A 13,608-nucleotide genomic window follows, 5' to 3' on the forward strand; every position below is an offset into this window, starting at 1 on the left:
GCACCAAAACTGCATCTGGAAATCAGCAACTAATTCATACACATGCTTAAAAGAAAATTAGAAATTCTCAGTATATGAAGAGCAGGTTAAGCTGGCCTCACTAGAAGGACAGAAACAAAGAGATTACAATGAAGGGCTGAGAGTACTAGAGATCTATCCAGGACAGAAGCTAGTAGAAGCAACATCTGGGTAAGTATTGTTAAGACACAACATACATCACAAGCACTCAACTAAAACCGGGTGTCATTCACAGCACAATGAACTATAGGGCTATAGGCTGTAATGAAAGGTGCAGCACAAGACTTGAGAGGAGCAGTGAGGGTGCTTGTCTTCCTTCTCACTAGAAATGCTTTTGGTATTATTGTCAACTACTGATATCAAAACACAAGAGTGTGTTTCACAATGAGATGTACACTTCTTTGCATAATTCACATCTCCTCAGAGATCTGCAAGTCTGATCCATCTCTATGATTTCCTTTTCAACACACTCCTTTTACTTAAATCAGTCAGCCTTCATGTTAGGGCCATTATCAAACAACATGCAGAATAAAAAAGCACTGTCAGGCCACTGTCAGCAGCTGGCTGCCACACAAGCAGTCTGGGCAGCAGAGATCTGGCAGCAGAGCCCAAATGCATGCACCAAGGACTTGAGTCTCCACTGGACTTGAGTAAGCACTGGATGCTTACAGCTACTTTTGACAAAGGACCTTCTCCATTGGGCAATGCAAGTCCTGCAAGATGCTTATGGGGCTGTTATCCAATATTGCTGTTAACAATCTGGCAGAAAGCATATTGAATTATTAAGCTGACAGCATTACAGCAACACACCTGTGCCTTACCATTTCCAAGGAATGCAGTTCAGTGCTACTACCTACCTGTGATTTGAGGAATTCATACTCCTCTGATCCGTATGGGACACTCCGAAGAGAGGTGAGGTAGTCATAGGTGATAACTGCCGTCTGCAAATGAAACCAGAAATGCTGAGCAAGCTCTACAGTTATCAAAACAATGAGGCTTCTGTTAAAGAGAATGCATGTACCATAGGCTTCAAAGTTCAGGCTCCACAGTGAAGCCTATGACAACAGACTCATTAATACATTAAATGAAAATATTTTAATTTCAATGAACACTTATAAAAAGTGCAAGGGCCTCACTGATATGTAGCTATATGTAAGTAACACTTGACACTTTTATAATATCTTCTATTTGAGATGCTCAAAGCATTTTCCTAATCTCAGCACCTTGCACAGCAGACTCCCATCTTCAGTCAGCCATCTGGGGCTTCCACAGTAAGGTCTGCTGCTAGTAACAAAGGCCATTCAGACTCTGCTTGTGCCCCATCAGTTATCACACACTTCACAGCTCCAAACTGCCTAACCAGCTTGCTCTGGGAAGAGGCACAGCAAGGAACAGAGTGACTGAAGACAAACTCAGATTAGCACAAGCAGCAGTACTTTTGGGGATGTTCAACTGCACAAAGGACTATGGGGACAAAGGGTCAAATACCCAATTACAAAACCAGGATATGGGATCCAGCTCAAGTCTGTTAGTTAGACATTGCCACAGACAATGGAATTATATTCTTAAGTGCCTTAATGATTTCTGAAAATAGATCTAGAGTATTTCACAATTCCTGTCACTAAAGTTCCTCTCTTTCCAAGTCAGAACATCAGTGAATGGGAGAGAAACACAGAGGTCATGTCTGGAGGGAGAGAAGGGAACATACACCCAGAGAAGCCTGTCCACTAAGTGCCATTTGAACTTCAAGATCCTTACCATGAAGAACCATTTGAATAACTCTCACTGAAAGTCAAGTTTCCCTCAAATCTCCCTACTGAATGGGTAGCATTCTATTCTGGCACAGGATACTAGCCTCACCTTTCCCCATAAACATGCCCAAGAAGGGCACAAAGTACAGTCAACGTATCATGAAAGCCAGAGAGGCAAGGGAAGCAAACCTGGTTTCAGAAAAAGCCAGCAAAACTGACAACAAGGAAAGAGTCAAAAGCTCAGAAATGAATCCAAGAGTGGACCAAGCTGGGAATTAGTAACAAACAGACATACTCCCTCCTTGTGGATATTAAGTTTCTCATGTTTCCGATTTTCCAAACTGTAAACTGAACACAGTAAATTGTTTTTTCTGGCTTTTCAGGCTCTCTTGCTCCAGCTGAACTCAGGAGCTGCACAGCTAGAGAGACCATTCAGAAGAAAAAATTTTCAAAACATCTTCACAACCTCAAAGAACAACTTGAAAGTGGAGAGAGGTTTAAATCAGCCTTGCATGAAGGCTTGAGTTGGTTCTTATTTTATCTCTGGTCCACAAGGGTAATTATCACCTCCAACTCAAAAAGAAGCAGCTAACAGATTGGCCTGTATTACAGAGGAAGAGGGAATTAATTAAGCGGTTGCTAATTACACTGTAATCTTAAACACTAAATTAATATTATGATGATCCTGATAGGCAACTCTGACATTGCCAAATCCCTCCCAGTGTCTAGCTACTGCACAGAATGTTCCTTCCACATAACCAAAACAACTCATATACTCTCAAAAGAATACAACAAATGCACAACGGCTCTGCCAGGTTTCTAATTTTACCAGAATACAGAAACACTCCGCAGCGTGAGGCTGCCCACGCCACTGACTTCGTTCTCATCCAAGACTAGTGCTGTCATTCATGTTACAGTGTGAGACTGAAGCTCGAAGTTATAAAAAGATATACAAAATCAACCAATCCCTCCCTTTACAAATGCCAGATTACTTTCACTGAGCTTGCATCCTGCCCAGTGTTAAATGTCCCACTTGGTATCAATGAATTCTCAACACTGTACACTCTCCCACTGCTCCCAAACCTATCCTCAGATCTCACCAATTCATGGCACAATGTTCCCCCTCAATAGCTGTCTAGCCATACATAAGAGCCAGTTCCCTAAATAGAGCATTAAAAAGAAATTTTCTGCTAGTGAGCTTCATCAAGTTTCTTATGGAGTCTGCAAAGAACTACTGAACCAACATGCTTAAAATACAACTAGACTCAAATCTCTCTAACCAAACTCAGATGAAATCTGTACTCAAATCTCTCTAATCAAACTCAGATGAAATCTGTCCAGACTCTCATAGTTGTATGTCAGGTTCCTTGATTCTCATGTGTTCTTTTCTCCAGGCTTCTCTTTTGTTTGCCCCACTGTAACTTGTCTTAAAGTTTTGTGTCTGCTGAACTCTTGAGAACTGCAGTCTCTTCATTACAGTCTGCTTTTGTCTGGCTATGGTTCAATGATGGAGTCAAGCATCCAGGTAAGAAGCCAGGGCAGGGCTAGAATGAAGGATAGATACTTTAGGTCCATGTAGATGTCATCAATATCCAATATCCAAAATCGCATGTTTGCTACAGAGATTTACCTTTCATTTGCAAAAAGAATAATCCCAAAGCTGAGCTTCTTAGAAGTAAACATGTCTGCTCTATTGGTTTCACCTGGTCCACGGCTATGGAAGGACAGCAGTTCAGGCTGCCTGTGCTCAGATGAGAGCTGATTTCTGCCTGTCCAACAATGAGCAGGGAAAGCAGAGGTCACTGCTGCAGCAAGACTAATTAATCTCTCAGAAGCAACTCAAACACATGAAGTTATACATACCAGAGGAAATAGAGAATTCAGAAAGAGACGGAACATTCTTTTTTTTTAAGTATACACACAGATTTAAATGCATGCTGCCATCACCTATAGAAGACTGAGCACTGGTGACTTGGTTTTGGGGTCACTGCTTGCAGCTATAGGTGGAGAATCCTCTAGTGCACTTAAGAGCAGGACCAGTGAAGCACTTTATAGCCAATGACTTGTGACCTCCCTGAAGGCATGTCTGTGATTTGCCGTCATCTAAAGCAAAGAATATTTCCTTCCCCCTACTTCCTATTCTTCAGGAAAGTAATCTCTCACAACCAGTCAAAACACAGACCAACTGCACAGCCTCATCACTGGAACTTCTCACTTATTTTTGTCTTAAACAGTAGATTACCACAAAAACAGTGCCTTAAGAAAGACTGAGAAACACTAGTCAAGCAGGCAGAACTCAAGGACACATTGGAGAACTCAAACACCCTGAATAACAGATTCTCGTCCAGCAACAAGAAGCTGCATTCCCTCTCCATACCTCAATTTCCTGTGCATTAAAAGGGAAAGACTTGCTCCCTGCCACCAGGCAGCACTACCTTATGGTCAGGGACAGAGCATGAAGCTTAGCACTTGTTAAGTAAGAAGGAAAGATTACAGTTTGTATTTCAGCCTTCACCCTTTCAAAATAAACATTCATTTTTCACAACAGTTTATGATGCTGCACACACACGGCACCTGAGCCAACCCATAGAGCTTGTTTCTTATTGCATCTGCCCTCAGGAGCTAACTCCTTGTAAAACTCATTAACAAAGTGCTTAAAAGTCACAGGAAATGCAGACAGACAGCTGCTTACCACTGGGGGTCTGTAAATGATGGAGATTGTGGCCTGAAGTGACAGATGTATAATGTGAGTGAGGTACAGGGAGACTGATACCCCCTCCAGAGTCTATGCTCTCCATGTTTCTGGCTGCTCATGGATTCATCAGTGAACATTGTCAAGGAGAAGGCAGCAGTCTCCATTCCCAGTTTTCTGAGAAATATCAGTGCTGCTAGGCAGATTTAGTGTTCGTTTTACACATCTGGATACCACTCCAATCTCAGAAGTATGTAATCACCCAGCCTCACTTTACTCTTGCTTTGAGAATGATCCTCAAAACACCAGTCCTTCTCCCCAGATCTCATACCAAGGGTCATGGGGCAATGGTTACCCTAGTTTATCAATACAACCAGGATACTTATAACAAAATGTAAAAAACAGCATATGCAGAGAAGGGAGTTTGAACTAAGGCACTCTTAAAAGGCAGCAGGACACTGCACCTGGGCGACTGACCTTGAAGGGTGGCTGATGAAAATGCGGGCCCAAAGTGAGCCCTTGCTCTGACAGTCCCATCCGATCCAGGGAAGCAGAGACAGCTCTCTGCAGCTCAGTATCTCCATTTTTCTCTCTCCAAAATGTGCTAACAACAGCTGTATTCCTTACATGCTTTCATCTCCTTTATCCCCACTGTGTCAAGGACTTGAAGAGCTCCTCATAGACATTCTGATTTCCTAAGCCAGCTGAAAATGCAGACAGGGAATGCAGAAAATCCCAAGTTCTTGTGAACTTCAATTCCCTTACCCATCTAGAAATCTTCCTGCACATTGCTATGGTAGAACTTACTGTGGCAATGGCTCGGCCCACACGAACAACTCCAAAATCATTAGGATCCAGGAACTTGTTTCCATACAGATAGATGCCAGAAGCAGCTGCAGTCAATGAGGCAAATTTCAAGGCCCTTAGTGCCATGACTGATGAACCCTGCTGAGACACAAAACAGCAACTGTAACATCTGATAAGGACTTAGTGATCTGATGCCTACAGCCCCAGAGGACCTGACAATCCAACTTTTAATTGCTCCTTTCCTAACGACACATTGCTAGCACTGCCTCCAGCCAAGAGCTCAAGCAATCACCCAGCAACTGAGGATAAGTTGCTCATTGGTATTCCTAACTCAACAGTGTCTATACTGGCCACAAATACAGAAGTAACTCACTGCTAGACCTTGCATATGTGCAACAAAACATTTGTTCAGGATCCCAAAGGCTTTTCAAGGTGACACAACAGGTGGACAGACAGAAGGAAGCATGAGATAACCAAAAGTCAATTCTGATGCTATCAACAGGCACTTCTTAACACAAAGTTTTGAAGATATCACAGTGTAGGCAGATTTTAAGGGGACAACAGAAGATACAAAAAAAAAAAAACAGGGTTCAAAAAGAGCTCTTGCAACATCAAGAACACCAAAGCTTGTTAGAAACTCTGCCAGGCTAGTTCTAAAAGTTCCACACTGATGATGAGTGGTCCAGGAAGAGGCAATGCATCCCAAGAAGTTGTATGCCACTCCAGCAGTGTCAGACAACCACAGAGAATGCAGAGGACGGACGACCTGATCAGAGTAACCAAGTGGGATTTGTTTTCCCATTATCACCATCCCATTCAAATGCCAGACAGGGAATGTACTGGAAGAACAGTCATCTACAGGAATCTACAGCCTATTCCTAGCTCTGTCACAGGTCCAATACAGGCCTGGGGTGAGACTTTTCAACGACTTTTTTTCCTGTGAGACAACGGTGGGGAGTGAACACATTTCCCACACTAAGCACTTTGGATCACTACATTCATTGTTTGCAGAATATAAATTAGCATAAACATGTAACTCATTACCTGTTAATATATATTTTTTCAATTTCTTTATATCACCATAGAGGACTCAGAATTGAAAAAAAAAATGGATTAGGTACATTTTTCTTTCCTCTCCCTATGGCTGGTATTGGGCAGAAAGTATGACTGACCATTCCTTCTGTTTCTACCACAAATCAAAAGGTATTGTCACTTCTCTGCACGCTCTCAAGAGCACCCTTGACACAGTGGAGGCTCTTACCCCATCAAGATGGAGTCTACTAATCCTTCTGCTCCTAGGCTTGACTGAGAAACTTGCCTACTTCTCATTGTGAAGCTTTAGCAGGGTCACTCGGGCTTGTGCCTTTTCTCTTGGAAGCCTTGTAACCAAAAAACACATGCAGTGACACAGGTCAAGTAGTTCAAAAACAGTTCACAAGAACACAATCAGCAAAATAAGCTAATATAGCACAAGAGACCTTTGTACATGAACCTTAGCTAAACTTTATTATTTCCTTTTATTTCCTTACAAACCCTAGGTAACTGTCAGGCAGAAAAGCTGAGACATATTCTGCCAGGGCCTGTCAGAGCTGCCTGCAGCAACCCAGCTCTTTCTCCTGTCAGAATGAGTAGCTGGCTGACCAGAACTCCTTTGAATCTATGATCAAACTCAACAGAAAATAAACCTGGGCTCTTGATTGCAGCCAAAGGTTTCACAAAGAAAAAAAGTCACCCTCTTTCCCCCGCCTCAATGGAATCCTAGAAATTTTGGGGTTTCTTCCAGTAGGACCAATCTTTTTTTGTACAGAGACCTCTTGTATCCTCTGTCACCTTCAAAAGTCTTTTTTTGCAAAGTATTTTAATTAAACCACTTGTGATCCTTGTACATTTCTGTAAAAATTCATTTATTGAAAAATGAAAGGTGCAGCGACATTTTCTCAACAGAAAATATTCCTCTATTTTTCATTATTTTTTCCTTCACTTTCTCAATTACTAAAAGAACATTTTATTGAAAGCAGGATGCAGGTCCATCTGTTCTTGCATCTTATTCCTACCTGAAGCTATAATCTGCAGTTTGTTACATCACATCTTCTGCCATACCCGCCAGCTGTACATCAGGAACAGAAGATGGGAACTTTAGGTAGCAAATAAACAGGCAGCAAAGCTGAATTCTTCAGCAAGAAAGTTCCTGCTTTCATGCTTAGCGTGTTGTAGCAATAAAAAAGGGAATAATTAAAACCTCTCCAATATAAGGTACAGAAACAGAATTATCCGAAGTAAATTGTATTTCAAAGTTTTTGCATAAGGTATAGAGGAGCCTTTTCCATGTAAATGAGCCATTACGACACCTCCAGGGATATCTTAAGGGCCCTGTCAGCTGTGAAAGAAGCCTTGGGATGTCACTGCCTCTGTTATTAAGCCCTGCCTTGATAGATCACCTCCAGCTCTTTTTTCACCTAGGTGAGGTGGTTTCTTTGACTTTCACACAACTTGGTGCACTCGGGTGTCCCTGGCGTTACAGCAAGGCTTCTCCTGTTCCCACCGGGGCAGCCGGGCCCTGCCGGTTCCCCAGGGAGCCCCGAAGGTGACCCCACCGCCACTGCCCGGGCCCGGAGAGGACAGCGGGGCCAGAGCCGCTCAAAGCCCCGCCCGGCCGCTCCGGCCCCCGGGCCCGCCATCTGCCCGTGAGGGACACCGGGGCCGGCGCCGCCCGCGCTCGGTTCTCCTTCAGCCCGAGCCGGGTCTCCCGGAGCAGCGGCCGCGCCCCGCACCGCTCCCGCCTCCACCAACGGCCCCGGCCTCGCCGAGCCCTGCCACAACCGGGTCCCCGCCGCCAGGGCCGCAACTGCGGGCGGCATCGGCCGCCTGGGCCCGGAGTCCCCGGCACGGGCCGAGGCGGCCGCCAGGGCGGGAGGGCCCGGGCACACACTCCGCCGGCGCTCGGAGCGGCACTTACCGACCGCCTCGCCGGCACTTAATTCCCCCCTCCGCTCCGCACACGGTACGGCCCTGCCCCGCGAGGCACGCCGGGAAACGTAGTCTCCGGTGGCGGCCGGTCGGGGGGCGGGGCCGCGGTGGGACTGCAAGGGGCGGCCCTTGGGCGAGCCCACGGGGGAGTAGCGGGGGGGGGACACTGCACTTGGACGGCTCCCGGAGTGTGCTAGTGCCGCCGCCCTCGCTGCGGAGGAGTGTGCACCTCGCAGGTACTGCTGCCTCCTCCCGTTTGGTAACTGCAGGGTAATGCGGTCCCGCTTTGTCAGTGGAGCTCCCAGAAAACCCATCTTCTGCGCGCTTAAAAAAATTTCACGCTTAAATTAAATTTCACAGTCTATTTCACAGAATCAACTAGGTTGGAAAAGACCTTTAAGATCGTTGAATCCAATCTATGACCTAACCCGTTCTTCCTTGTCATGTTCTTGTGTCACTAAGTGCCACACACAGTCTTTTCTTAAACACCTCCAGGGACAGTGACTCCACCACCTCCCCAGCAGCCCATTCCAATGTTTAATTACCCTTTCAGTGAAGAACTGCTCCCTAATATCCAGCCTCCCCTTCCACAGCACAGTTCTCTTGTGCAATTGCTGCTTGCCTGGGAGAAGTTGCCAACCCTCACCTGGCTACCACCTCCCTTCAGGTGGTTGTAGAGAGTGATCAGGTCTCCCCTGAGCCTCCTTCTCTCCAGGTTAAACAATCCCAGCTCCCTCGGCCGCTCCTCATTGGACTTGGGCTCCAGACATTCACTAGTCTAGGGAGACAACATCCACAGCCTTCCCCTCATATACCAGGCAGGTCCCCTGCTCCTGAGAGGAAATAATGTTGGTCAGGCAAGGCCTGCCCCTCCAAAATCCATGCTGACTGTGTCTAATCGCTTGGGTGTCTTGTAGGTGAAGTGTGATTTTACTCAAGATGATCTGTTCCATAAACTTGCTAACAGGCCTGTAGTTTCTCACATCCTCCTTTTGGCCCTTCTTATGGATGGGTTCACATTGGGTAACTTGAGTCATCTGGGATCTCCCCAGAGAGCCAGGACTGATGGTAAATTATGGAGAGTGGCTTCACAAGCTCATCTGCCAGCTCCCTCATCACCCTAGGGTGGATCCCACAGACTTGTGAGCATCTAAGTGGCTCAGCAGGTCACTAACTGTCTTCTCCTGGATTACAGAGGGACTATTCTGCCCCCTGTCCCCATCTCCTAGCTCAGGAGACCAGAACACTGCACTCAAGGAAATATCCTGATGGCGAGTCTCTCTTCCTGGATGAATAGGTTTTACATCCAAACCCCTGTGGAAAAGTGCTGTAAATATAATTTAACTACCTTCTCCCTGGCCGTGGAACAATGGTGTGTTAAATATTTTTGTAAAAGATCAACATAATATTGGGAACATTTGATGGGTACCTGCATTGGATTTGTGTGGCAAGGTTTTGTTAGTAGGGGAGGCTACAGGGTAGCTTTTGTGAAAAGCTGATAGAAGCCTCCCCCATGTCCGATAGGCCCAACCCCAGATGGCTCCAAGACAGGCCAAGCCTGTCAGTGACAGTGGTAGCACCTCTGTGATAGCATAGTTAAGAAGAGAAAAAAAATTATTGTGCAGAAGTAACTGCAGTCAGAGAAGAAAAGAATGGAAATATGTGAGAGAAACAGCTCTTGCAGACACCAAGGTCAATGGAGAAGGAGAGGCAGGAGATGACTATTTTCAGATCACAGAATATCCTAAGGCACCCAGAAGGAACATCAAGTCCAACTCTTCAGTGAATGGCTCACACTGGGATCAATGCCACAACTTCGGTGTTATTAGTACCATTCTCTAACCAGCTGAGCTAATCTCAGGGTCATAATACTCCAAGTACCAGAGCTGAGATTCCCCTGGAGCCTGTGATGAAGACCATGATGAGGCAGCTGTGCCCCTGCAGCCCACGAAGGTCCATGGTGTATCAGATGTCCCCCTGCAGCCTGTGGAGGACCCCACACTGCAGCAAGTGGATGCCCAAAGGAGGCTGTGACCCTGTGACCCCCTAGAGCTAGACCTGGCAGGACCTGTGGACCTATGAAAAGAGGAGCCCACACTGGAGCAGATTTGCTAGCAGGACTTGTGACCTATGGAGGGGCCATGCTGGAGAAGTTCATGAGGAACTGGAGGTCATGGGAAGGACTCATATTGGAGAAGTTTGTGGAGGACTCTCCAAGGGAGGGACCCCAAAACGGAGTAGGGGAAGAGTGTGAGGAGTTCTACCCCTGTGATAGAAGGAGAAGTAAACATATAATTCATGTGTGATGAACTGACTACAACCCCCATTCCCTGTGGCCGTGCTCTTCTGGTGGAGGGGAAATAGAGAAAACTGGGAGTCAAGTTGAGCCCAGGAAGAAGGGAGAGTTGGGGAAGGTGTTTCTTAAAATTTGGGGTTATTTCTCACTATCCTACTCCAATCCAATTGATAATAAACTAAAAATAAATTAATTTCATTTTTCCCCAGTCCCCATGTTTTGCCCCGACGGTAATTTGTGAGTGCTCTCTCCCTGTCTTTATCTCAACGCATAAGGCTTTTGTTATTGTCTCTCTTTCTCCAGCTGAGGAGGGAGGGGTTTGACAGAGCAGCATTGGTTGGCAAGTGCCATCCAGATAAGAGTCAAGCTGCCACAGCACCCCTTTTGTTTCCATCCAGCTTCACTTCATTTTTGTTTTCCTCACTTGTATTCTGCGGCAGACTTTAATGTCAATGCCTGCACGGTGAGGGCTTCCTGCTAAATATTATCTCTACGAGACAAAGCAGCTACAAATTATGAAGGGCAGAGATAAGGGTGATTACCCTGCGAGCACACTGAGGATACAGGGCCCACATGGCCAGTTGCTGTATCAGCCATATGATGGCTAAACTGGCTGCAATCCCATAAGTTTCCTTCCCTTCTAGGACAGATGGGAGCTTTTGCACGGATGGGAGGCAGTGAAGCATCTCAGCTTAGTCTTGGACCATTACAAATTATGTAGGAAAGACTGTTGGAAAGAAGCTTCACGGTTTGGAGGGGATAGAGGAAGAAAATAAAAAGTCAGGGAGATGTGCACCCGATGTACTGCTGAGGAAATGAAAGAAATAAATACAGATTGAACGCCAAGTAACAACTCTGAACCACATAATTTTAAAGGCTTAAAAATACAGGGGAAAGGTCTGCTGTTCTTGTGTCTACTAAAATATATGTAAGTTTGGCGATAGATTTTTGTGTTTGCAAATTCACGATCTCCATGGCTCAGGCATAATAGTGGGGTGTCCATTTAAAGCAACTGTGCTATTGCATATAAAAATCAAAAATAGCGACTCTAACCTCAGCACAACCGCTGATTCCTGACCACAGCCCACTGCTTCTACCCGGGATGCTTAAAAAGCTGCTGCCCGGGCTATCAATCCCCTGCTTTAATGGCCAGATCCCACATGCTGGCAGTGCTCCCAGCACAGGGAGCAGGTCAGCATCTGATTTTTGCTGGCCTCTCTCGGAAAAGCTATGGGAGGTTTCTTCAGAATTATTTTGTTCCTTGCAGCTTTCTGTTAAACAGGCTGACACTGGCTCTGCTGCAGAGAGGGGAATAAAAAAGAGGCTTTTGTAGCATAACAATGCCGTGCGCTGATGTGCAGTGGGCAATTATGTAACCAACGCTAAATCTTTCTATAATTAGAACAAGCACCTAGTTAGAGTGATCAGAGCTCTTTTGTGTGCGCCTGCATGGGGCTTTGCAGGAAAAACCCTGGCTTGAAAGAAAGATGCTGGCTTGATTTCCCTTCCCTTTTCAACTGGTGAATAAATTAAATCTCAGATTATCCCAAATTGCTGTGAAAGACAAACTGTGAAAAGCGTTTCCTTTTCATTCCTGTTGAAGACATTTGCATCCCAGGTGTGAATCTCATGAAATGCAGATGCAAACCCAAAGACTCAGTCATCCTCTCTATCCCAAGCACCCGAGCAGCAAGAGCCGCCAGACTGCCTGAAGAGAGGACAGAAGGTCAGTATCAGCCCTTCCTATAGAGAATCGATGTCTTTTTTAGATTCATTTTCATGAAGAACGTGACAAGATATCCGCAAAGGCTCACTTATACTAGATATTCCTCATGTATGGAGAGGAGGCATGGGAAAAAAAGAACAAAACAGAAAGCAGGTGATCCTATGATTTTGTGAACCCAGAGGAGCATCTCAGAGGAGATATGAAAAGGTGTGGTGAGAAATTGCTACCAGAAGACCTTGACCCTTGACTCTTCTGATCTCCACCCTGTGGATTGTCAGCAACACAAATATTGAGGCAGATCTATCTTCTGCAGCTATAAACAAGTTCAACTCTAAAAATCACTGTAGCAATGCCAATTTGTACAAGTTAAAGATGTGGCTAGTGAGATCTCTACTGCTGGAGTTCTGTACTTCTCAAATGTTTTCTGGTTCTTTTCTGATTTGGTCAGGTCAGTAGATGAAATATTACAAACATCTCTGTCTAATGGTTGACAGATGTGCAAAGCAACATGGAAGATAAGAAACACAGCAACCTCCTACCTGGAGGTAATTCCAAAAGATAACATATTCACACAGGCCTTCTGATAGGTCAAACCCACCCCATTCTTGGTCCAACTTAAATGGATATTGGCCGGTTTTGCCTTTATATCAGCAATAGAAAGTTCAGAGCTGACTCTGGAAGCCATAAAATTTTAAAATAGCATCGTCTTACCAATCATACTGTACAGAGCCAATATTTGGATAAAATATCTATCGACAAAAACGTGCCCATTGCCCAAGGTCACTTGTCACAAGAGAACACGAAAAGTTGAGAGCGAGAAAAAAAAAGAACCTTATTTTTGGATTCAGGGTTTAAATAGACTTTGGACTTTGACCAGCGATTGGAGGGATGAGGTTGACACCCTTCAGACCCCACTGGTCGAACCAGCAGTCTATCAATTTGTCCTTCCCCCTGGAAGGAATGTGTTGTTTACAAAACATCAATCTTTGTTTTTGTCACAAGCATGAGAAAGCTCTAGTAGAAATGAAAAAACAATCAGAAGGCTGAAAAATCAGGGCAACAGTCCCTGTGACTCACTAGTCACCAAAGCCTGAATGTGACAATAGAAAGTGATGTGTTCCTTGGAGAGCAGGGCTTTACATGAACAGCAAAATCCACTTCTACCAGTATTTTGTTCCTTCAAGGCCTTTGCTCAACCTTGTTGTGTGGTATCAGTTTAGACAATTGCATGTCACCTCCATACCTCTCTCTCATAATTTCTGTTGGCAAAAAAAATCCCCTTACTTGATTTGTTAAAGCTGTTGGTGCCTAAAGGACACTCCACTTCCTCTTGCAGGTTGGGAAGTGTCAA

General features: G+C 45.1%; 1 protein-coding gene across 6 annotated transcripts in view; it reads right to left on the minus strand.

Annotated features, from left to right (window-relative positions):
• ADCK1 (aarF domain containing kinase 1) overlaps nucleotides 1–8,296 on the minus strand; it is a 72,239-nt gene extending 63,943 nt beyond the window's left edge. For 2 of the 6 annotated variants that reach the window (XM_083864028.1, XM_083864023.1), the window contains exons 1-3: nucleotides 8,225–8,276; nucleotides 5,269–5,409; nucleotides 876–959 (exon numbers count right to left, since the gene is read on the minus strand). In XM_083864028.1, the coding sequence (XP_083720154.1) occupies nucleotides 876–959; nucleotides 5,269–5,394 (210 nt within the window). In that variant the 5' untranslated portion in view covers nucleotides 5,395–5,409; nucleotides 8,225–8,276. Of the gene's footprint in view, nucleotides 1–875; nucleotides 960–5,268; nucleotides 5,410–6,529; nucleotides 6,648–7,322; nucleotides 7,376–8,224 lie in introns of those variants that run through there. The other 4 variants (XM_083864025.1, XM_083864027.1, XM_083864026.1 and 1 more) reach the window with 4 other exon arrangements.
• Between the last annotated feature and the right edge of the window lie 5,312 nt (nucleotides 8,297–13,608).

The sequence above is a fragment of the Zosterops lateralis genome (assembly GCF_965231275.1).
Source record: "Zosterops lateralis genome assembly, chromosome: 6".
NCBI lineage: Eukaryota > Metazoa > Chordata > Aves > Passeriformes > Zosteropidae > Zosterops > Zosterops lateralis.